Raw genomic sequence first — 24,829 nt, 5'->3', positions numbered from 1 at the left:
CCCCCTGGGGTCCAGGTTCCTTGTCCTCCCGACATCGGATCCCATGGAGGTGGCTGGTCCTGCCCAGTTGGCTGTTTGTTTCAGGCGGGGTTGGAGGTCTCTGCAGCTGCTCCCGGCCCAGTCCCTGACCTGAACTCGGGGCTTGGCAGGCACACCGGCCCCCTGCTTGAAGCCAGAGAACCCAGCTCCCTGTGGGTCTGCGAGCCCCCTGCCCTCACGCACGGCATTCTTCCTCCCCACTCTCCCCGCTTCAGCTCCGGCCGCTGACACCCCCGCGGCGGCTCTTCTATTTTTTCATTCAGTGTCTGTGTGCTTCAATGAGCTTTTTTCCCTTTTTTTTTTTTCACTTTCCTTTTTCTTTCCTCAGTGGCTCCCGCTAGCTCTTCCACCCCTGTTCCATTGTCTCCTCCAGATAGTGAGTATCATTTTCTTCATCCGTCTCTCCGCAGGTTGCTTTCCACCAGCCGCGGTGGGTCCGCGTAATGTTACCACCTTCACCAGGTGATAATTCAACCGTGTTGGCAGAAAGCAGGGCTGGGTTTTAGAGAAGCAAATGAGAAGAGAAATAGGCATGGGGCCTCCCAGATTCATGGGAGGCCTCGCTCCCCCCAAGGAGGAGGCAAGTGACAGGCATGGCTCTGGACAGAAAATCCCGCAGTTGGGCTTCCCGGGGCTGGCGCGGCCCAGCCCGGCCCTGTCCTCGGGAGTCTCCGTGGGCTGGACCCGTGCTGACATTTGGAGAAACTGAAGGAATTTGCCAAGAAAAATATCTCTTCTGCAGGGTCATAAGAAATGCTTTGGGGTGTTGTGTTTTCACCCTTCATTTTAATTGGCACAGTTGGATTCAGACATCGAAATTAGATAGTGAGGCCTGTAGCTCTTGCTTTCTCCATAAACGCATACTTGTCTCGTAAATATTTGCAGGAAAATAAACAGAGTCTGCTTACAGATGTGCCTGGCGGTAGGCGCCTCCGCAAATTATTAACCCTTCCCAAGTGAGCCTTGTCGTTCTCGTCCATAAAATAGGATGAGTAATCGCCCTCCTCCCCACTACCCAACCCTGTAAGAGAACATTCCAGCACGTATCAAGCTGCGTCTGCCCAGCCTGAGGCAGGACCGCTAAGCCTGGCAGTGACGTCACCTGGTCAGTCTCCGGCCTTGTCATTGCTCACTGAGCTTCTCTCCTTTACCGTCCTGTTTCATTTGGCCGCCCCGTCCTTCTGTTCCCCTGGGGACTCAGGAGAGAGCACTGTGTCTGCCACGGTGTGGAGTTTGGAACCCAGCTCTTGGAGGGGGAGGGGAGCAAAGGGAGGCAGCAGCTACACGAGGCCAGCAGGCGCTCAGGGGGCCACAGGGTGGCACCGCCTGCCAGGCCCACAGCCTTGGGAGGGGACTCCAGCCCTGAGCCCAGGAGCCCCTATCGCGTCTGTCTGGCTTTAGCAACAGGCCCACCATGCCCACGTGGCGCTTTCCAGGCCGTGGCTCTAGCAGCAAGCATCCAGGCTTGGGAACCGGAGGTAGCCGGGGGTTCAAATCCCATGTCCACTCCTGTGTCCAGCTCCGTGGCCACAGAGTCACCTCTCCAGTGAAGGGCAGATTCTACCTCTCTTGTAGGTATCTGTGGAAATGAAAGACTCGGTATGACAAACACAAAACACAGCGCCCAGCACGTAGTAGCTGGAAGCTGTGGTAAGAGTAAATGAGGGCTATGTTATTTCCTGCCGACCGAGAGGAACTTGTCAGCAACATCTCTGATAATTTTCTTAAAATATCCATGCTTCTATTGCTAAATCAGGGGAAGAGGCGGTGAGAGAGTATTCCCTTCGCTATCTCTTTTTTCTTTATATCTGTGTATATCTATTTCTATATATATGTACGCACACATACACACCCCTGTATAAACACGTTCCTGTATTTACTTATGACTGTAATTTATATCTCCATTCTCTCCTTCACCTTTCCGTGCCCTGTCTGCCTTTCGTGTTTCCATAGCAACCTGGCCTCTTCCTGCCCTCACAACCGCAGAACCGGCTAGTGAGTACAGAGTTGTGGTGGCCCTTGGCCAGATTGCTGCTTGTCGCGGAGCTGACTTCGGGTCGCAGTGCTGCCCGTCGTTGTCCCTTGTATTGAAAGTAACCATTGTGAATGCATGAGGCTCTTTCCTGGTGTGGTTTCCTAAGCATGCTGCCTACGTGGCCAGAATAGACCCAGCGCCCCCAGAAGGGCTGAAATGATTATTTGAAGAATATTCTGCATGAAGAGAATTTTCCAAATTTCCCTTCATGTGGAAAAAACAGAATAGGGTTAGAGAAACAGTAAGGAGACAAAAGAAAAGCATCTCCTCCCAGCTTTTGTTGTCTGTCCCCTCTCCAGAGTGCCTGCACGCACGCACAAGTAGCCAAGACTGAGGACGAGGGAAGGAGCAGAGGGACGCTGCTTGCAGAGAGGTGGAGGGTGCATCAGGGAGGGAAGTCGCTGCTCCTTCCGGACAGCTTGCCCTGCTTTGTGGGGCCTCGCAGCAGGGCCAAGGGGGCATGAGGAGTGCACAGAGCGCCCCGGGAGGGAGAGGCCTCCTCGCAGCCCTCCTCCTCAGTGCTAGGAAAATGGCGGCCCCTGAAAGCAGAGCCGGGCCCGCCCAAGACGGTGTGCTGAGAGCCCAGATCAGAGTTCTGGCATTCATCTGCGGAGGGTAGAGTCAGGGCCGGACTTGTGGAAAATATCACACTTCATCGCAACAGTGACCCGTTCCAAGCTGGCTTTTATGATGCTCTAATGAGGTGAGCTTGTGGGTTAGGCCTGAAGTCCCAAGTCAACAGGAGCCCCCGCATGCGCTGACGTGTGTGTGTGTACATGTATGTACAGTGGTGTCCACAGCCGTGTGGGGGTTTAGGTTTTATAATATTTTTAAGTGCACAGAAAAAAAATGACAGGCGTCCATTGAGCAGTAGTCTGTGGGAGAAGGCGGAAAGCCGGTGTGTGAAATACAGCTCCCGCTCTGCTCCCTGGGTCAAGGTTTCGGATACATAATTGAACAGAGAAGAAGAGAGTTTCCTGGTTGTGCGTGTTGCAGGAAATGGTTCTTTTTCTGCCGCAGAGCATAGCTGAGGCTCTGCTTTCTTGGTGTTGCGTGTGTGTGTGCTGCAATGAATTTTAATCCCTGACGCTTTTTGAGGTTTCATTTTGTCAGCAGAGCCGAGTGGGTAACAATGAACTGTGCTCGCATGGGTTTCACTCAGAGGATGAGTTTGTGGTTTTGGGTTGATTTGGTTTTGTTTTGTTCTGCGTTTGGGAAAGGAATGCAATTAATCCTTTCTTCTTCAAACAGCCATGCCCCTGTCCCTTCCAGCTTGGGGCGGTGTGTGTGCGTGAGGCATGGCAGGAGAAGGCTACAGAACGCACTTGCACAGTTCACATCATATTAACGCATCCCACAGTAGACATCTAGAATCCAGATTTTTCCTTAAGGAGGAATGAGGTGTTCCTCCCTGACATATGTTTAATTTTTAAACATCACACATTTCTGTCCATGGATCGGATGCTCAGTAGTGACATCAAAAGAGAAGAAAGTTTTTTTGTTTTTTTTTTTTTTTTTTTTTTTTTGGCACCACTTGACTACTGACCAAAATTATAGGTCCCAGTGGATCCTGAGATATGAGGAAAGATGGTCACAGTTGGTCAGTGGCCTGTATTTATCATGAGCATAATCATATAGAAGAAGGCAGTGATCATCACCCAGTCAGTAGAGCTGAAAAGAATGTCTCTTATTTTTGCCTGTGTGTGTGTGTGTGTGTGTTGATCCTTTTATAATCATGAATGCATGAATGAATGAAGGTACCCTAGATAAGACCAAAAGAGAAACCGATCAGTTGCACATAATTCCCACAGGGCACTGTTGGTTGGAATGTTCCAGAGCCTGCGTGGTGTGGAACAATAGGACAGACAGGTTCTATCAGCTCGCAGTGACAAGGGAGGTGTGACTGGGCTAAAGGATTTCTCCCGCAATATTTCTAAACAGTGCTGTGTTTTGGACAGAAAGGTACCTCCGCCTCCCCTCTTTGCCCTTTTTCTCTCAGCTTCAACCCGCCACCGCCTGAACTTCCCCTTGACCTGTGCACGTTAAGGCGGGAAACCCAAAATGCCTTTTGACGAGGCAAGTCATTCAGTAACAAGTTAGACCCTGAATACAATATAGGACAAAAAGGAATCAAGTCAAACAAGTCAAACAAGAAAACTTTTTTTTTTTTTTCATTGTCAAGGTCAAATCTGTACCTTACCGGTGCAGCCACAAGTCTGGAGAAAGAACTGTATCCAAATGGTCCAAGCAAATGCCCAGGCCCTTGTTCAGTGTCAGAGTGTTAGCTCATGAGGCCAGGGGTTCAGTTTCGTTGCTGGGTGTCAACAAAGCCATCATCTCAGCCATCAGAAGGAAACCTGTTCCCTTCTGCACTGGCCGCCGCCTTTGTAGGTGGCTCAGTTCGGGTATCTCACTGGAGACTCCGGGATAATGTGGGTAGATGAACAGGGGAGTGAGAAAGGACCGCCAGGACTGCTTTCTCTGGACTGTGTCCCTCAGATCTTATTCAGCCCATCCCCCTTCTCCGCATGCACCACAGGAAACAGGAAATGGTTTTCCTCCATATAATGCAATATTTTGTTCCTTTAGGGCACACAGTCTTGGGACTTTTCCTGCATGACCCATGTTCTCTCTCATCGCCCTTGTTTCCTAAGGATGCCGAGACATTTCTGGACTCTGTGAATAATAATTTGCTTTTTTTCTTTTCCTTCAGCAGTCTCCTGGATTAACTTTGACCTCTGGGTCCTGACAGAACCTCCTCCCGATTTCCAAACAAGTGTACACCCTCCTTGATGTATTAATATGCAGTGTTGCAGCTATATCTAATGCTTATTGGTGTCGTTAACCAAATGCCCTTATAGATTTATTATCCTTCTATTTCTGGGCAGTTTGTCCTCCCAATGTTTCCTATATATGCTGCTAATTTAATTTGATTTCTCCTTTAATTTAGTCTGTGATTTTGTTGTTGATTTTTTCTCCCTGCCCATTGTTTACATCAGTTTTTAATTTTTTTGTATTTTCCATGTGACCTCCTCCACTTTCCTTTCAACCAATCATGTGCGTGCGTATCATGTGACTTTGTCATGTGGCTTGCATGGTGCTGACGATGTCGTCCACGCTGGTGAACAGAAGGTAAAACTCTTTGTTCTGATTAGGGAACTAAACCTGGGACCACAGCCTGGCACCTAGGGCCCACTCGCTTCTTCCTGTCTCAGATCTCCCGAGTGAAGCCATTTGAGAGATTTGCTCTCGTTCTCAGTTCACCTCTAGAATTCATCGTTCTTTGCAGCCTTGACATGATGATTTGATACTGGGACAGCCTTTGGTTTAACATTTCACTTCGAGAAACTCGGCCCTGCAAACTGCCATCTATAGTAAAACCACGTTTGCCCCGGCACAGTTGGCCAACTTGAATTTTTACCTGGTAGTTCGTAAAAATTATTTCCCAGAAAGCAGTTTTGCAAATTACCTTTGCAACATTGTCATTTAACTTTATCCAGTAGTCCTGAAAACCACAGTTGCTCTAAAATGAATCATGTCCGTGAAAATGTGAAATGTATCTGTTTGCAACCCTGAAAGGCTACAGAGAGAAATGTATCCATTACGGTGGTTCTGTTTACTCAAATCCAATAAGAGCACTTCATAAAATACATGCAAATCGAGGACTTCACTGAAATGAGAGTTTTAAGAATTTGGAATTAAAGCAGTTTGGATCGTTGATGTGTCACTGTTTAAGAGTGACCCTCCTCCCCCTGGGCAGTGGGGACAAGAAATCGCAGCAGAAATTGGCAGTTACCATGACTAGAGATCTCTTTGTAATCGAGAAGCACATGATTGACCCTTACAGCAAAGGAAATAAAATTATAGCCTAATTAAGTGCAGAGCGGTGACAAAATAATTAGTTAATATTGTGACTGTCACAACCTTGTGAAAACATTTCTCGCTTACCATAAAGAGAAAAGGAAGCCTCTGCTCACAGCTTCCCCACTGTAAAATCAAACACCCATTCAAAACCTGCCCTGGGAGTCATCTGCATTCTGTTCTCTTCTAACTGAAACTCATATGTCAGATCACAACCTGAGACACACACGGGCTGCGTTGCTCATGAAAGCCAGACTAACACGAATAACCGCCCAGTGTGCCCGTGCATGCGAGGGGGTCCCCGTTTGGCCTCACGTCTCTGAGGAACTGTCTGGGCGACATCCACACGGACAAAACCATCCACAGCTGTCTCGCATGCATGTTCTCTGTTCCTGTTCTGTCCTTTCGTTTTGTGCCCGCCGCGTGTGTGAGCCTGCACACTGACCACCTCCAGGGACGTCAGCCTTCTGGGCGTGGCCACGGTGCTCTTCTTGAGTCCCATTTACAACCAGAGTCCTGGACGAGGTCTTGGGTCAGAGCCGTCTGTCATTTCCAAAAAGGTGTTTGGTGTTTACACTGTATGAAGTAACGGTGTCCCCAAAACAGGGGAGTATCAGATATGCTAAGAACTTTGACCTGCCTTTAAAAGGCCACCGAATCTGGGAGTCTTAGGGCAGACAATACTGGGAGCCTATGATTTTCTAAACTCCCAAGTCTCACCCAAAATGCTGTGGTTTCATTATTTCCCTGAGAGGAACCGTGTTCTTTTAAGACTTGAGATGATGGCTCCGAGGCCAATGTACTAGGGAAAAATCTTCCCCTGAGATCTGAAGCAGGAGCAGATGTGGAGTCGAAACCCGTTAGTTTCTTTGTTAAAAACAAGTGTAGTCATTTCCGTGCAGTGCGGTCATTCAGGACGAACCAAAGCACCACACGAACAAGGTTGAAACTGACCCACACCTCTAAAGAGAGATCTCTTCCAGAGGTTTTAAGCAAAGCAAGAAATGTTTGAAGATGTTTCCTACAGTTGCCCTAGAAACGCACCTTAGCAATGGCCTTGGGTGTCGGTAAAAATGTGGCCCGTACTAAAAAAAAAAAAAAAAAATCACTTAAGTGCCAGGGGAATTTGGAAGCATGATTACTCCCTGACCAAAGCACATTTCCCTTCTGGGACAGACTTCTCTGGCCATTTGCAAAGGGACAAGCAGAGGACTCCTTACACAGATGAACAGAAAGCAGCAGGAAATGGCTTTTCATAATAAAATTGAAGGAAATGGGGAGATCAGAGCAAATAAAGTTTATGGGGGAGAGAAGTAAAGCTTAGTTAAGAACAGGATCGCCTCCTTTCTCTGGACATGAGTAAGGCTTTAAGGTGAGAGGAGCCTAACCGAGGGAGGTCTAGTGAGCAGGGAGTCTCCCAGGAGTGGGCTTGCTGTGCCGAGCTACGGTGCTCCCGTGCCGAAGTTTGTTTTTGATATCCTGGCCCCTGGTCACGGCCCGGCCTCCTTCCTCCAGTTACTCCCATCAGCCACGAGGACTCTGTGGAAATGGGCCTCCTCCCGCTCCCCGCCCCAGCACGTGTGCGCTGAGAAGCCCCCTGCACCCGCTGTCCGTGTGCTGCATGTCTGAGCATGGTTCCCCGCCCCCCGCCCCCTGCCCCAGCCATTCGTAATGATGTTCTTTTCTTTAGCTACTGATACTGCCTCTCCTACTAGGACATGCTGATTCTGACGAACTAAACTCCGTAACACCCACTCTTCCTTCTTGGATTGAAAACATCACTAACCACCCCTTCCACTCCCTCCTTTGTTTTTTTACAGCTGTGTGTCTGGACTGCCACGGGTCTCTGGCAGGTGGGCCCAGACTTGTCACCAGGGGTTCTGCTCTAATTGCCTTTATTCCGAAGGATTCCCTGCGCTGGTGGTAGAGAGCTAGCGTGAAGGGTCTGCAGGGGGAGGCAGTGACGCGTATTGGCCCAAATCCCAGGTGCAGAGGCCGGGGGCTCTGGAAAGGGCCCAGTTCCCTAGGGCTTAGCAGTGTGAGGTCTGAAACCTCCCAGGGGCCTCATGCTTCTTTCTGAGTAACCTAATGTGTGTAAAATCGTGTTGTGCACAACCCCCCTTGCGGCCTGGGAGGCAGGAGCTGAGTTAATTGTTGGAGGTTATTTTGGTCCTAACTTCCTCAGCCTGGATCAGCCTCATAACCACAAGCCACACCTTCGTGGTCATATTTTCTTTTTAGGTTGATGAAACAAAGATAATTGATCAATTAATCTGTTGGTGTTTCCACGACACCCACGAGAAAGGGCTCGGTGCCTCTGTGGTTCAGTCTGTCAAAGTTCATCTGTTGCTGTTTCATTCATGCCCCAGGCTGCCACTGGTCTCCCCACCCGCCCCCACCGGCTTACACACTCACGTGCATAATCCCCGAGGAACCCAATTCGAAAGGGACATGTAGGCCGGATGCCCCCATGACCGCGGCCTCAGACTGAAACGTCCTTTCTGTAAGAGCCGTACCCTCTCGTCATGCCCCCCCCCCGGTGTTTCCTGGAACCTGTAACCAGGATAGCAAAGAGTTAGGTGGTGTTAGCACAAGCAAATTCTTACCAACAAAGAGGAAAGAGCTCAGGAGAAAAGGAACACTTGATTCCCAAGGCCTGTTTTGAGGGCCCAGAGCTTAGGACAAACGGAAACCCATCCCAATGTTAGCCCCTCGCTAGGACTGTCAGAAAGCCCCCTCGGTACCCCTAGGGTAGCCAGGTGGGCCGTCAGAGGGGGCATCACAGCGACTTGGAGGCTCCAAGGCACACTGGACTCACCCGTTCGGCAGAGAGCTCGGTCTCAGGAGGGACAATTAGGCTAGTAACTGCTTCCCTCAGGTAATTTGCCCATCCGTCAAGGACCAGCCAAACTTCTCACCTCTCGTAATTTCCAACGTTCCTGAGTTGGAAAGATCTAACGGGCTTCCTGTTTGAATAGCCAGATCACACACTGTGGGCTATTCTAAACAAGGAACAAAAAGACATCCGTATGCTTGAAATTGGTTTCCAATTGCTTGCAAGAAGTAATTCAGGGCAGGGAACAGGAATTAGGGTACACAAAAGTAACAGGATTTGTGATACCAGACAATCCTGTTTGATAGAAAAAGGGAGAGAGTCCAGTGGGAGCCCTACATCCGTCCCTGGTTTGCACTCAGATGCCCAAAACTCTGTGCCGTCCCCAAGTGGATGAGGAAAGAGTGTGGGTCGGGCCTCCCCGAGCACTTCAGTCAGAAGATAAATAGAATTCTTGGTACTTGGGCGTTTTCAGTGAGAGCTAGAGTATCGTTTTCCTTCTCAATTCACAACGCTGTCCACATGCCCTGGGCTTGCTATAGTTTGTGTGGTGGAAGTCAGGTACCAGGCAGTAAGATTTCTGACCTCAAGGCTTGTGCTGACCAGGGAAAGGGCCTGAAGCTGACTCCGATTTTAGGGCACAATAGCACAAAAATGACAACCTGCAATCCGCAAGGCCAGAAATAGACATTTCAATTATAATTTCTAAGGGGAATTTATAGGACCTGCCTGTAACATTGCTGACTGTATGCTGTCTCTGTGGTATATTCTTGTTTTTGGGCCCACACGATTTACATTCTTCGAGCAAATACCAGGGCTGCCTAATATTTTATATTTGTTATCGGCAAGGTTTATTTTTAAGGTGCTGTTGGGGTTTTTTTAGTCTTTACATAAGATATTTGGGGGGGGTGAATTTGACTCACGGCTGAAGCTAAATTCCGAAGGTGTAATTAACCCCAGGGGTTTTCTTGGAGCAACCTGCCGATGGCTGCTGAATTGCGAACCAACATTTACAAATAATTACAATATTGGTTTTGCTGAAATTACCCATAATGATTTCAATCAGAGCAGCCATTTCAGAACAGAGCGCACATTGGGACCCTCTAAATAATTTCCTCTCCTAATGTGTTTAGTAAAGCAGTGAGCCTCCCGAATGCCAAGGCCCATTTCTCCAGCATCGGCCCCTCCCTCGTCAGGCGTGGCTAGAGCCCCCTTCTTGCCGATAGCTCAGGAAGCAGTTTCTTTGGCCTCTTTGTAATCTTTAGAAGAACTGACAGATGGTGAACATTTGAAGATGGATAAGACAGTTCATTTGGCAAACAAAACCTTGTCTTGTTTACCTTTGAGAAGCCAATGTCTAAGAGTCTACCTGGTACCTAGAAGGGAGATACTCGGTAAACGTTTGTTGAGTAAGTCATAGTGAAAGCACTTGAAGTGATACACCTAAATGTTACACGATATGCTCTCAATTCTATGAGAAAGTGAAACGTATGTGTCAGAACGACGTAGCCATCACTCCAATGAAACGGTAGGGACAGACAGCATTCCAGCTTTGGTCAGTGTTAGAACTGTGTTCTAAGCGCGTGGTAGAGTTTTAATGATATCTCTGTGATTCCGATTCTGTTTTTTCTGAGATACATCCAAAGATAAGACTTGACTACTTTCATTGGGGCTATTGGTTTCCACAGAATTTCCTTGGCCAGATTTTTGTTCAGAGGTCTTTGAAGAGAGCTGGGGGTCTCTTTTCAAAGACAGGACTTTTAGGAGGATAACGTTTTAAATTGTTTAAAAAAAAAAAAAAGATAACTGTGTGCCTTAGAGATGTGGAATTAGTGATCTGAGGGTACATCGCTCTGAAATTGGCAGGACATCCTTATTTTGAGTCTCTCTTACAGTGTTGTGAAAATGACCAAGGTGTTCTTGGATAGTTCATCCTAAGGCAGTGACTGACTGCAGGTCACAGAGCTGGCAGAGGGAGAGGGGGACCTGGAGAAAACCTAGCCCAGGGCCCCTAGTCTGCATCTGTGGATAGTGAGGCAAAGGCCTAAGCAGTTAGTTTTACAGGGACCCCCACAAACATGAAAGGGAGCACCTCTTCTAAGTAGATAGTCCCCACAAAGCAAAGGCTTTGGGGGAAGGACTAGGTCCCTGCCCGGTGAGTGTGTCGGAAGGGCCACGAATCCCTCCTTCTTAAGGCAGATAGACCACCACCGAGTCAGTGTCGCAATTCCAAATATGGACGTCATCATTCATGCCCATCCCTGTTCGGGCCACCAACCATCCCCATGTGCCTGGGACTGTGGTTTGTTCCGGAGTGCAGGACTTGCCCGAGCCAGCCAGGATGAGTTGGTCACCCTGCTTCAGAGATTAAGATTGGAAAGTTCCACTGGGCCTCATGATTCCATTTGTTCAGCACGGTGACTCTCCGCAGACCTGCCCCGTTCTGACGTAGCCTCCACCTGGTCTGGGTTTCTTCATACACTGGATATTTGTAACGATATAAGCCACTACAAAACTTCTGAGACTTAGTCCAAAAGAATTTGAAAAGTGTGCCCCCTTGACATTATCTAAACCAAATTCCTAAATGTCCTCCACTGAAGAGCTGAGGCCAGTGGCCAGAGAGTAGCACGAAAACAGGACACGTCTTTGCCTAAAACCTTGTTTTTTTCTTTTTTAATTCTTGGTTTTCTTTTTTCTTTACCACCAATTGAGGAAAACAAACCACAAGCACAATTTTTCCTGAATCCTTTCTCCCTCAGGCATTAAGATGAGGCACCCTCCCAACACGCACTCCCACGTGTCCCCATCACCATGGCTCCTCAGGACCAAGTATGCACACAGATGGCCCTGGGATCTTGTGAAAACGGAATCTGCATTTCTGACGAGCTCTGGGTGGTGTGTGTGCTACAGGCCCAGGCCGAGTAGCAAGGGCTGTCCGTTAGTGCTACCTCTCTGGTTCCTTCTTGTCTCAAAGGGAGGGGCAGGGTGAGCAGCCGTTGTGGGGTTCCCGAAGTAGCTGAATGAGGAGGGCGGGCTGAAAGGCTTTGCCGGTGGCCTTGTCACAAATGGGCAACGGTACACTTTGGGATGATGAGGTCCGAAGCTTAGTGACAGACCCTTCTGGGTTTTCGGTCACATGTCTGTGATCCTGTCCTCCAGCAGACAAGCCAAGACAACCCACCCGAGGGTAATTACTGGATAGACTCTCCCCAGTTCCTGTCAGAGGCCCCGAACTAGACATAGACTTATGTCCTCGTAGGAAATGCATGATCGCAAGTGCATTAAATCTTCACTGGGACTCCTACCAGACCTCCTCTTACCTCCTTGCTTCTAGCATCCACTAATGATGTAGCTTGTCTTAACGTAAGTCAGTGTCTTACAGAAGACCATCCCAGCCCTCATAGTTTGTCCCGTACGAGCCCGTCTTCCTTCTCTAGCTTGGATTCACAAGCCGAGTGTGTACTGCAAATAGAGACCTCGACTCCTTTCTCTTGAGGAACCCAAGACGTTTGTTTCCTCTCTTCTCACAAACAAAAGACTGTAATGATTGTCAGTTTAAACAAGGGGCCAAGGATTATCACTCGGGTGGCTGAGCCCTGAATGCAGGATGCTTATAGGAGACTTGCCCCTGGCAGCTTGGGCTTTATTTAAGCACAACTGGAAACTTGTCGCATTTTTAAATGAGTCTAAGTAATAGAATTTAATTCATGGAAAGCAGGTCACAAGCATGCAGCGTTGTTCCACCCCTGCTAGGGATGTGGGTCCCCTGGACCCCCAGGTTGCAGCATGTATCCAGGGAAGAGACGGGCTGTTTTGAAGAATTATTTTCTGGGTTTAAGTTTTCTCCTTAAACACTTACACACATTCTCCTATATTTCAGGCCGTTCTTCAAAATGTGTCAGGCTCGTCAAAGTTAAATCTGCAGTTGTTAGAGCAGGCAAAAAGGAAATGCAAGCACAAGGGAGAGACATTAAAAAAAAATCCTGTTTCCAAAATGGTAAAAGGACTGTGCCATCAGGCAGGGTCTCCCAGTACATTCCCAAAAAGCACTCCCAGTTTGGGGCTGAGTCTGACACATCTAACTGGAACCCAAAGTTCTATATTTACTGCTTTTTAACCATTTGAATTTCTGAGTTAAAAAAAAAAAAACCCAGCCCCACCCCATCACTACACCCCATGCTGATGGATTGGATTTTCCTCTGTGGGCGAAAATGTCACATGACTTAACTGGCTGTTTCAGGTGAACCCAGCGCACCTAAGCTCGAAGGGCAGATGGGAGAGGACGGAAACTCCATTAAGGTGAACCTGATCAAGCAGGATGACGGCGGCTCCCCCATCAGGCACTACCTGGTCAAGTACCGAGCGGTGAGTGGCTCCGTGGCCCCTGCCCCATCTTCACCCCCACTTCTGCAACCCTAACACCTGCCTTGTTGGGCAACAACATGCAAAGCCCAGGCGGGGCAGAATCCTTCTGTGTCTTGCAGAAGGCTCAAGGGCCCTGCTCAGGGTTTTAAATCCCAAGCTTGACCTACAGCCATCAGGCCATGTCTACACTGGGACCATTTTTTTTTTTTTTTAATTTTATTTTTTTCAGTGTTCCAAGATTCATTGTTCTCTCCTTCATCCAGTGTCCTCCGTGTTATTCCTTATGCTCCACAAATAAGTGAAACTATACGATAGTTGATTCTCTCTGCTTGATTTATTTCACTCAGCATAATATCCTCCAGTCCCATCCATGTTGATTCAGAAGTTGGGTATTCATCCTTTCTGATGGAGGCATAATACTCCATCGTGTATATGGACCACATCTTCCTTATCCATTCGTCCATTGAAGGGCATCTTGGTTCTTTCCAGTTTGGCGACTGTGCCATTGCTGCTATGAACATTGGGGTACAGATGGCCCTTCTTTTCACTACGTCTGTATCTTTGGGGTATATACTCAGTAGTGCAATTGCAGGGTCATAGGGTAACTCTATTTTTAATTTCTTAAGGAATATCCACACTGTTTTCCAGAGTGGCTGCACCAACTTGCATTCCCAACAGTGTAAGAGGGTTCCCCTTTCTCCACATCCTCTCCAACACACGTTATTTTCTGTCTTGTTGATTTTGGCCATTCTAACTGGTGTCAGGTGGTATCTCAATGTGGTTTTAATTTGAATCTCCCTGATGGCTAGTGATGATTAGCATTTTTTCATATGTCTGATAGCCATTTGTATGTCTTATTTGGAGAAGTGTCTGTTCATGTCTTCTGCCCATTTTTTGATATGATTATCTGTTTTTGAGTGTTGAGTTTGAGGAGTTCTTTACAGATCTTGGATACCAACCCTTTGTCTGTAGTGTCATTTGCAAATATCTTCTCCCATTCCGTGGTTTGCCTCTTTGTTTCGCTGTTTCCTTTGCTGTGCAGAAGCTTTTGATCTTGATGAAGTCCCAAAAGTTCATTTTCGCTTTTGTTTCCTTTGCCTTTGGAGATGTGTCTTGAAAGAAGTTGCTGTGGCTGATGTTGAAGAGGTTACTGCCTATGTTCTCCTCTAGGATTTTGATAGATTTCTGCCTCATCTTGAGGTCTTACATCCATTTCAAGTTTATCCACGTGTATGGTGTAAGAGAATGGTCGAGTTTCGTTCCTTTGCATATAGTTGTCGAATTTTCCCAGGACCATTTATTGAAGAGCCTTTTATCCCCTGTATATTTTTTCCTGCTTTGTCAAAGATTAGTTGACCATAGAGTTGAGGGTCCATATCTGGGCTCTCTACTCTGTTCCACTGGTCTAGGTGTCTGTTTTTGTGCCAGTATCACGCTGTCTTGGTGATCACAGCTTTGTAGCAAAGCTTGAAATCAGGCAACGTGATGCCCCCAGTTTTGTTTTTCGTTTTCAACATTTCCCTAGCAGTTTGGGATCTCTTCTGGTTCCATACAGATTTTAGCTTTGAAAAATGCTGGTAGAATTTCGATTGGGATGTTATTCAAAGTATTGATGGCTCTAGGCAGTATGGACATTTTAACAGTGTTTCTTCCGATTTTGAAACCTCTAAAACGACTGAAGTGGTGACAGACTCCTACCATGATCGATTTCTCTGCTGCTTGAACGTTTCTACAAACTGATTTTGCCATTACCTGGTACTTTTTGCAAATAATATACTGGTATCTCATAATCAGTACATTTGGTAAAGTGTGTATTACAGGTTGGGCACTGCGATCATGTGCATTGTCTTCCCATGAGAACCCTGTGAAGTTGGCCTTAGGATTATCTGCCCTTTACCGAGGAAGTAACGGGCCCATGTGATCTCTCACAGCTGGGTGAGCAGAGTCTGAATCTGGGTCTGTCTGAAGACACTGGGCTCTTCACCCCTGCCTTAGGCTGCCTTACCATCCCACACCATGGTCGTTCTCACCTGCCCCTCAGATCCTCCCTGAGCTGGTCTAATCTTGCTCACAGTGAACTTGGCCCTGAACTCTTTCTTCCTGGTTTGCTCACCATCTAAGATGTCATCCCACTTTTCACCTCCAGGCCCCCAAAATGAGAGTCCCTCTCACTGTCTTAGTGTTTTAGAATGACCCTGGGCCACTGCCAGCACACTCAGTTGCTAGAGGTCGAGAGGCAGTGTCTGAGCACTGGAAAGAGCCTCTTGCCAGGACTTCTTACCTAGCAAGGACTTACCTTACCTAGTAAGGCCTTCTTACCTAGGAAATAATGAACCAGAGAGCAGTGTACTTGCCTGAAGCAGAACGGATTTTTCAAGGAAGCTGACTTACTCCTCTTTTGATCAGCCCCCACTGAAGTGATGGGGGAGCCCTTGCCTGGTTAGGCTTAATGGAGAGTCACTACAGCAGAGCCCTGCTAGGCACACATCCCAGCTGGTAGGCAGACCTATCATTCCACTCAGCCCTTCCCCAGTTGATTGCAAAGCCAGGCAGGAGGCGGACATCAGAGGAGAGGCCTCTGGACATCCGTGAGGCCAACCTGAGAAGTCCCTGTGGCTTCCTCACTGTGGAACAGGATCAGGTTTGAACAGTGGCCCAGCACTGCCCATGGGAAGTGGACGGTGTGGTGGGATGGGCGGTCTCTGGCCCGTTAGGCCGATGTGGCCCAGCCAGACATGGGATCCAATTTCGGCTCTACCACTTCCCAATAGGTCATCCAGTCTTCCAAAAACCTCCATTTCTCCATCCGTAACGTGGGAATAAAAGAGCTTATCAAGTTATTGTAAACATCAGTTATAATATAAGCAAAGCACCTGAAATGTGCCGAACACATGGAACCCCTTATCCCCCGCCCCGTAATACAATACCTGCTAAGCGGTTGGCCGGGGCCGGAGACACCTCCCAGACGACGCCCCCAGAGATGTCAGTTTTCCAGAAGAGCGACTGTGGCTGTGCCTGGCAGGTCTGCCTTTAAAAAACTGGTGGGGACAGGACACTGAGCTATGTGAGATTTTGACAGCCTTACCTGTCTTCTCTTCTATTTCAAACGCTCAGTATTTGCTAAATATTGTTATATGTTACTAGTATTTTTGTGTAACATATTTGCTTTATATCCTGGTTGCCTCTTTTATAGAGTTTGCCAAGGAAAGGAGCTTTTGAGAGAAAGAGAAGATGTAGACAACTGAATTTCTTTTAAGTTTTTTAAATTAGAATTGGGCCACTCGTGACCCTGGCCAAGCAAACGTGCAGCCCAACAAAACCCTTCACGGGCTGGGATACAATGAGAAAATAGTGGAAAGCCTAGAAATCATGGGGCCAGGCACATAGTAGGTGTTCAACAAATGGTAGCTTTTATTGTTAACAAAATGAACCCATGCCATGTTGCCGTGTCGGGAAGGTGAGTCACACAGCTGAGTGGGAGCAACATCCTGAAATAGGACAAGAAGCATATTCGTTGCATGGCTCTTCTGGGGCGTCCACGTGCCCATGCCTTCCAGAATGTTCTTGAGTCCCTGGGTGCCCTGATGGCAATGGGACAAGACACTGGAGGGTTGCCCTATGGCACCTGCTATCAGCCACTGTGCTTATGAAATGCGAGGTTGACCTCCTGACCTGCATCGTCCTTAGGGTTTTCAGGCTGGTAAAGAACGACCACCCTGTCCTCTCATCGGTTTTTATTTGTATTATTTTGTCCTGATAGTAGTGACTCCCTGAAGCTCTTCCCATGAATGGGTCTCACCAGCATTTTCATCTAAACTGTTCTGGTGTCTTGTGTCCTTCCTGCCGGTTTCTCCCAGAAGCTCTCCTCCGAGTGGAAACCAGAGATCCGGCTCCCGTCTGGCAGCGACCACGTCATGCTCAAGTCCCTGGAATGGAATGCGGAGTATGAGGTCTACGTGGTGGCTGAGAACCAGCAGGGGAAGTCCAAGGCGGCTCACTTTGTGTTCAGGACCTCGGCCCAGCCCACGGCCATCCCAGGTATGACAGTCTCTGCTTTTCTGTGAGTTTCCCGCTTGGAATTAATGCACAATGCTTCACCTCCTAACGTGCCTGAACAGCCCCTGACAACTTGCTTGCTGCCAGCCATCCTCATGATTGGTCGCCCGTGCAAAGCTTCATTGTGCTTTGTACCTATCTGTGCAGTGGGTTGAGATGTACTGGACCCCCGGGAAGGCTTGGCCAAGCATCCTGGGGCGACGGTTCTATGTCATTCAGCCCTGGAGGACTGAGGCTAAGTCGGTCCGCGGGACTCCTCAGATGGGAAAAACCCAGCTTCAGCCAAGCCTTGGCAGCTGGTTGAGTAAGGATCTTTTTTTGAGACCTTATCTACCCTCTGCCATTTCACACAAGGACCCCCTAATTGTTTTTAAGCGCTTTCTTTTTGATGCTTGCTTATTGCACAATCATGGTCCAGATCTCTTCTCTGTGGGGACCCCAAGAGAAGGAAGAGACGGTGCCCAGTTAGTTAAAAATCCCATTTTCCAAGGGCCTCTCCACTGCCACAAAGATTAAATTGAATTGCTTGAAACAGAGCAAGTGGAGAAAGGAGATGTTGGCAAACGCCATCTGTGATAGGCATCCGCTGGAGACCGTGACGGGAGTCGTTCTCCTAGGAGACACAGACCTGTCTCTAGGGATCCAGGACCAACTCAAGTGTGGGAACAAAGTGAGAGTCCTGCCTGCTGGCCCAGCCCCCATGCCGCTGCTGATGGTTAGTCTCCGCATTGACCAGACTTCAGAGCAGAAGGCAGTTTTCAACACCACTCTGCTTCTCCAGATCAGCCAAGTGCCAGCCACAGGCAGGAGAGGGGGACACCGACCATACAGGGCGGCCTGTTGGAAGGGGGCCCCGTAAACTCTCTGCGTGTTCAAGCATGGTAGGAAGATGGCCCAGTCTCTCAGCTGCCTTGGTGTGGCCCCCTCATGCCTGTCCTGTCTCTGATGCTTGCCTGGGCGCTCTGCTCAGTTGTCCCAATCGCGCCTCCCAGCGGGAGAAAGAGAGAAAGGCTTGTGGCCGCCTAGGGCCTGCGTGCGCATCAGTGAGTTAAGGAGACGGCAAAGTAAGGCCAGTGTGGTTTGCGACGGTTGAGTGTGCATGAATGTGTGTGTCTGACAGGCATGCGGGGGCCTCCAGGGAGCTGGCAGGCAGACGTTGATCGGTCCTACCCTCCGCATTGTCAGGGAGGCCCCTTAGTGCCAACAGGCAGCGGTAAAAGCACTGGGCGTGGCTGCAAGAGGTGTTCTCACTCCTGCTCAGCCCATGTCCAGAGGTGGCCCTAGCATCCTGTGTCCCTTCTTTCTTTGTGCTCTTGGTCCGTTTTTCATTGAACTCAATAGTCTGGAGGCTGTCCGTCTCTGCTCAGCCTTTATGGGATGCTTAGGAGTTGGGGAGTGACAGGTTTGAGTCAGCCCTTTGCAGCGAGAGAGATATCCGATGGCACCTGTGGCCCGACCTAGGCAACATAGGCAGGTGGCGGGGTTGCGCTGCGTTCCCATGTTGAGTGCTGCCCCTGGCACCAGCCTGTGGGGCCGGAGCAGTTGGGGACCCTGTGAGTCAGAAACAGAAACAGAAGACCTTGTCCCCCGGGTCCTTATTGGTAAGCTCCCAGGTGCCCAGGGAAGCCAGAGAGTGCTGGAGGGACGGCTCACCTCACCTGCAAGGGCTCAGTGGCTCTGCTGTGTGCTGTCTTAGGAGGAGGTAGTTCTGTGCTTGCTTGGACTTTCCTGGAGTTGGGACCTGTGGACAAAACCTGTGCATTTTAAGCCGTGCATTCGTGGTGGGATCTGCGGTCAGCAGGGTGCCAGGGGGTGAGGCGTGTAGACTAGTTTGTCTTGAACAGTGTGGGGGGGAGGTGGGGCGTGGCGCCTGAGGAGGAGGAGAAGGAGGAGTCCGACCTCTCACTGAGATGCTTATGGCGCATCTCTCCTACCATGCGCAGAAAGCTCTAGAGGCTAGGAGGCTGTGGACAGGCTCGCTGACTTCCTAAGAGGCCTGACCTTAGTCAAAGGTAACACTCTCCTAATCACACTCCTGGATTTGACTGCAGAGGCTCTGTTCTCTCACTTGAATTTCATTTGCTCGCTGACCCCTAACCCCCAAATTTGCCCCGCTGTGCTGCTTCTGGCCTTGCTGAGCTTCGGAACTGGCCTTACGGGAATAATACCATACTGAGCTCTCCTCTAACCTTTGTCAGTTTAATTTACTAAGTTGAATTAACCTTTGATTCTTGTGTTTTCTATATTTGACCTAATTTTTTTTTCTTTTTATCTATTTTTTTTTCTCTGTTTCTGTCTCTACCTTCTCTTTCCTTTTCCCCCCTCCCCTTCCTGTGTCTGTCGTCACACATCTCACCTTGGACGTCCATCCCTGGGACATCCCCACTGCCACATTTGTTTTTTAAACAACCACATTCTCTCTGGGCGCCCACGGCTTGGACCTGCAGCGACCTTGGGCGGCTGCTCTGCGTCCTACACCTTTGTCTCGTTGCTTCTCTCCGCAGTGACTCTGCTTTTGCTCTGTTAGGGACTTGAACACACACATACACACACACACACACACACGCAAATTAAGTTTGCTTAAATGCCCAGTTCCTCTGAGAATGATCAGTGCCCCCTTTGGAAGAAGCTGTCAGGACCTCCACGGCCACGCCCCCAAGCACTGTGTGGAAGAGGAAGGTTTGGGGACTGGAAAAAGCCGGACATGCAGACAGTTTACCATTCCAGATCCTCTGTGCTGCTTCACGAGGATGTTTGCCCCTTTCCGATGGCAGAGTACGAAAACACGCAGGAGTGCTTTTCTTTACGTGGTTTAAACAAAAACAAAAACATGCTAGGTTTACAGACATTTCTGCACATCTGCTACCTGCTGCATTTTGCTGTTGTTCTTACCTGAAAATGATGTAGCAGAGGAGAATGTCTGAGTACCCCCTAAAGCTTGCATCAGAGTGTTGGAATGACCACGTGCCCCTCCCCTGCCCTTCCAAAAGCAGCTGGCTCCGCTGGCCTTGAAGCGCCTGTGGTAAGAGAGCCAGGCTCCTGGGACGCGCCCAGGCATTTTGCTGACACGATGGGCAGAGCCACCCCGTTGCCCCCAGTGGAAGAAACTGGATTTGTTGGGCATTTTCTGGGAGGTGCTCCGGCCCTGGTATCACACCCAGCAGCCTCTGCTGCTGCTGCCCACAGGGCCAGCCGATGACGCACCTAGTGCCCGTCAGCCGTGTAGGACGGGTGTCCCCCCAGTCGGAGTGATTCGGGCTGCCCAGAGCCTTGTGTCTCGGGGGTTGTGGTCCGACAGTCTCGCCTACACTCCAGCCCCCACGTTGGAAGGATCCACCGCAAGCCAGGCGTGGGTCACGCGCTCCTCACCCTGACACGCTCATCAGAGCAGAAGGCTGGGGACGGGTCACTCCCAGACTGCCCAGTCCGGAGCATCCACACACTGCGACTGGGCCAGCCTGTCCTACTTCCCAAATGCCCCAACCCCCCGTAGTGGTCAGTGGCTTTAGTGACCTTTAAAAGATTCTGGTGACCGCCAGCTAGTGCTCTCTGCTGTCGGGAGGAGGGCCAGTGTGCTCGCAGGGTCACATGGAGACGGCAGGCTCCTGCCCAGAAAACCTGTGCGCGCTTGGGGATGGACCTTCTAGTGGATAAAACCTCCCTCCCTCCGTCGTGGTCACACCATTCTACATATCTCATCTCTAAACATCCCATGGAAGTTTAATTTTTGTTCTGTTTATTTTTTAGTTCTGTTTGTGTTTTTTTTTTTTAATTAATGTTTGAAGACTACTCTTTCCCTTTGGGAATCCCAGTGATCCCGTCTGCGGGGCAGTGCTGCCGTGTCCCCCGGCACGGGCCCGTGTCCCCTGGCACTCACCATTTGGAGGCTCATGTATAGACACCGGAGGCCGCACTTTTCCCAGTAGCTCAGGCAGGTAGTGCCTCTTGCCCGAGCCCTGTCTGCCTTCCCAGCCCCACCTCCAACCTCTGCCCCTGGGGTCCCTGCCCTGCCTTCATACCAGCACAAGAGAAGCAGGCGTGGTTCTTAGGCACAAGGCGGAGCATCGAGGAGAGACACGTGGTGCCTCCGGGCCTGGCATAAGAATCCCAGGTCAGTTATGGAGAGCTCTGGGGAGGGTGAGGGAAGGAGAGATCTGTCCTCACACGAGTGGCCCGTCACTGTCCTCCCGGCTCCTGGCATGCTCTGGATAGCATGTGGGGCAGAAGTCCCATGTTGGCCCAGGCGGGCCCATGGGGGGGGGTTCTACCCGATTCTGATCCTGGTCCCACCCACAGGGGAGGGGCAGTGTCGCGTTTCCAGAGGGACTTTTTGGAGATCTAGCCAAAGTGCAGGGAAGCCTGACACAGCCCTGTCCCACCCCACACACACCCCAGGCGAGGCGGGACCTCAGCCGAAGCTACTTTGGGGTCAGTGCAGGCAGGCCCCTGGTCTGTAACGGCATGCCTTTTGAGAGACCTCGTTAGGGCACACCCACGCCCCCTGGACACTGTTCTCTGTGGCGGCCGCAGCCCCTGGCCCCGCCAGCAGTCCCCAAGGTAGCAGCCCTTCGAGTCCCCCGGGGCTGGGCTGGGGGGAAGCACTTACAACTCACTCAGCTGCCCCACTGCTGTGCCCTGCCCAGCGCTGCCACACTCCGCACGCCGCGGGGTTCCTCTGCTCACTTCTGAAATATTTATACGGCAGGTTTGGATCACGTTTGTTACTAATAAGAATGCTAACACTGTTGTGTAGATAATCAGTGAGGCCTTGATGAAGTTTACACCTTTGCGTTATTAAAGGAAGTAACAGTCCGTGTGAACTCACCAGCGTGCTTTGAGTTTATTGAATAGTTGTGTGTCCTACAAAACGTCAAAAGCCCTTTACTTTCACCTCCTATGTACCTGAAGAGCTCTGATTACCCCAAACTGCACCCCGAACTTGGAGCCTGCTGCTTGGAGTTCTAGCAAAGGACATGCCTCCCTTTTCTGATGAGGAGCTATGCATTTTGCTCGGCTGCCCCGAGAACCCTCAGGGGTCACTGCCTCTTCGGCCGTTCCTGGTCCCTGGCAGCAGGGGGAGAGGGCAGTCCCTTTGCAGAACCAGGAGGTGGTCACTCCGGGGTCAGGGACACCCTGTGGGCCACCAGATCTACAAGTCGGTAGCTTGGGCTCCTGATTTCACGGCTCCCATTAGAACCCCATAGTAGGGGCTGCACAGAGTGACCCTGGGATAAAATGTGAGAGAAGGCTCTCATTGGCAAATCCTATTCTGTTTATAATCACAGTATAAGGACACTTACCGGAAGCCCTTGAGACTGGCCGTCTGTCTAACAGCAGGTTCTGGGAAGGAGCAAGCAGACGTGTGTGGGGCTACAAGCGAACCGGAGCCCCAGCGTGGTGGGAGGGGCCCCTCTGCTGCACGGAGAGCTCCGAACAGTGACTCGGGCCCCTCTGGTGTCTGTAAACATGAGACTCGGATTCCCATTCTGAGGATTTAAGAAAGACGTATGATGTAGGTCTCTGTCGTGGGGCAGTGAGCTCCCTGTTCAGGGTCAGCCTCTCCCAGGGCAGGAACCGCAGAATCCCGCCCGGTGGGGCAGCTCTGACCCTGGCGGTTATAGAGGAGCTGCTCCCAGGAAGCTCTCGTTGCGTGCGGGTGTGTGGGTGAACCAGTCAAGGCCGGCCAGCGGCACGGTCAGGCAAACACAGACCCCCTGGGAGGGTTTTACATTTCCCTACTATAAACTCTTACCTGAGGCACAGGGATACCCTCCGTTCTTGCAGCTCTCCTGGCCTACAGTCCTGTATCATCCTCCGAGAGCCAGTGGGTGTTGGCTTGTCTTCAATGCACTTTTATCCGTTTCCTGGTGTTTCCCTTATTTTCAGCTTTTTAAAAAAATTTTTTTTTGCAAAAGCTACGCACACTCTTTCTCTAGCTTGAAGAGCGCCTCACTCCATCTGGAAGTCAAGACTCTTAGTGGTGAACTGGGTGGTCCTTTTTCCTTCGGGGCCGTCTTTGCTTTCTCTCTGTCCATCCAGTATGCTAGGTCAAGGGCACACAGCAAGACTCCACAGCTCCTCCTTGGGCGGTGAGTCATGAGAACAGCTGTTGCTCATTGTAGGGCAGGCGTGAGAGGACCCGGAAACAGCAAGCCTCAAACTCCGCTTGTGCGAGGGTCACCCAGGCCGCTCCTCCAAATCCTGATTCCCGAGCCTCACCCCCCGAGATTCTGACTGGGTAGAACTGGGGAGCCCCAGAGTCCAAATTTCAGTACCCCAGGAATCCTGCTGCAGGCGGACAGACATTATGCTAAAAAGTATTTTCCATATAAAAATAAAATCACAAGAATCTGTGAATAAAAACAGGCCGTCCTGAGTGTGGTAGTCTTCCAAGGAAAAGTCCTTCTCAGTACACAGTGAAGGGGATCTGGATGGTGCTTGGGGTGCTGCTGGATGGTGACATGGGACCCAGGCTCTTGTGGTTGAAGAGGACGTGGGGACGCCGTCACACTAGGCCCTGCCCCGCAAGGGGACCTCTTCCAGAACATTACAGTATCCCTGCCCAGGGGGTCATCCAGCCTCTGCTCGGTGCCTCCGGCCACAGCGGGCCTAACTGCCCAAGCAGCTCGCACTCTCTTAGTTCTTTCTTGAGGGGAGCCGAAATCTACCCCGGATCCTAGAGTTGTCATCCGGGAGTAATAGTGAACAAGACTTCTTCCATTTCACAGGCCACCTGTAAGTCTCCAGAGGTGGCGCGCTCATCTCCAGGCTCGACAGCCACTCTTTTTTTTTTTTTTTTGACAGAAATCACAACTAGGCAGAGAGGCAGGCAGAGAGAGAGGAGGAAGCAGGCTCCCTGCGGAGCAGAGAGCCCGATATGGGGCTCGATCCCAGGACCCTGCGATCATGACCTGAGCCGAAGGCAGAGGCTTTAACCCACTAAGCCACCCAGGCGCCCCCAGCCACTCTTTTTTTTTTTTTTGACAAATATTCTTGGAACATCTGTCGCTCAGGTTGTCCTAGATGCTGGGGAGACATAAGACACAGTCATAAGACATAAGACAGATAGTACAACCTTCCAGGACAGCCAAATGAAAAGCATGTAAATGAACAGAAAATGGCAGACAGAGGCGAAAAGAGAAGGAAACAGGTAGTGTGGTAGATAGTGGGCAGAGGTCACTCACTAGATAAGCGATCAGGGGATGGAGGGAGAGGGCTCTCTGACAGGGCCGAGGCCTGTAGGATGGCAAAGAGCCATCCAGGAGGTTATGGGGCTGGAGTGTGGCAGGCGGGGGGTCAGCAAAGTCCCGAGGCAGGAATGGGCTGGGTGTGTTCAGCAGGTAGCGTGAGGCTCCGGCCGGAGCACGGGAAAGGGGTAGAGGGCCAGTGCCATGAGTGACAACAGTCAGAAGAGTGGGAGAGTCTTTCAGCATGTAGGGCCTTCAGGCCAAGAGGAAGTCTGAATCTTACCTCTAGAAGAAGGGAAGACCACTTCCCTTCGTCCTGTCTTGTCACAGGGGTCCTTGTACCCTCTGCCCTTCCCCTGTGCATGCACGTGATGCTGGCCTTCAGAGCCACGGAAGGCCTCCCTCTGGGTCTGATGAGCCCAGAGCTTCCGCTGGACACCCGCTGCCTCTCAC

The 24,829-nt window shown here is 50.2% G+C and overlaps 1 protein-coding gene and 1 long non-coding RNA gene across 19 annotated transcripts in view; one reads left to right on the top strand and one right to left on the bottom strand.

Annotated features, from left to right (window-relative positions):
• The window catches only part of NCAM1 (neural cell adhesion molecule 1), a 297,790-nt gene that overhangs the window by 262,934 nt on the left and 10,027 nt on the right, over positions 1 to 24,829 (top strand). For 4 of the 18 annotated variants that reach the window (XM_046014764.1, XM_046014762.1, XM_046014766.1 and 1 more), the window contains 3 exons: positions 5,204 to 5,206; positions 13,009 to 13,133; positions 16,991 to 17,171. In XM_046014764.1, the coding sequence (XP_045870720.1) occupies positions 5,204 to 5,206; positions 13,009 to 13,133; positions 16,991 to 17,171 (309 nt within the window). Of the gene's footprint in view, positions 1 to 5,203; positions 5,207 to 13,008; positions 13,134 to 16,990; positions 17,172 to 19,636; positions 21,955 to 24,829 lie in introns of those variants that run through there. The other 14 variants (XM_046014765.1, XM_046014772.1, XM_046014770.1 and 11 more) reach the window with 9 other exon arrangements.
• LOC123948204 lies at positions 20,028 to 24,004 on the bottom strand. Its single transcript, XR_006819936.1, has 2 exons — positions 22,942 to 24,004; positions 20,028 to 22,675 (listed from the first exon to the last, which is right to left on the bottom strand). It is a non-coding gene; the product is annotated as an uncharacterized LOC123948204 (long non-coding RNA).

This window comes from Meles meles, chromosome 8 (assembly GCF_922984935.1).
Source record: "Meles meles chromosome 8, mMelMel3.1 paternal haplotype, whole genome shotgun sequence".
Classification (NCBI taxonomy): Eukaryota; Metazoa; Chordata; class Mammalia; order Carnivora; family Mustelidae; genus Meles; species Meles meles.
The sequence above is the reverse complement of the archived record's forward strand: the minus strand, read 5'-3'. Positions and strand labels throughout refer to the sequence as shown.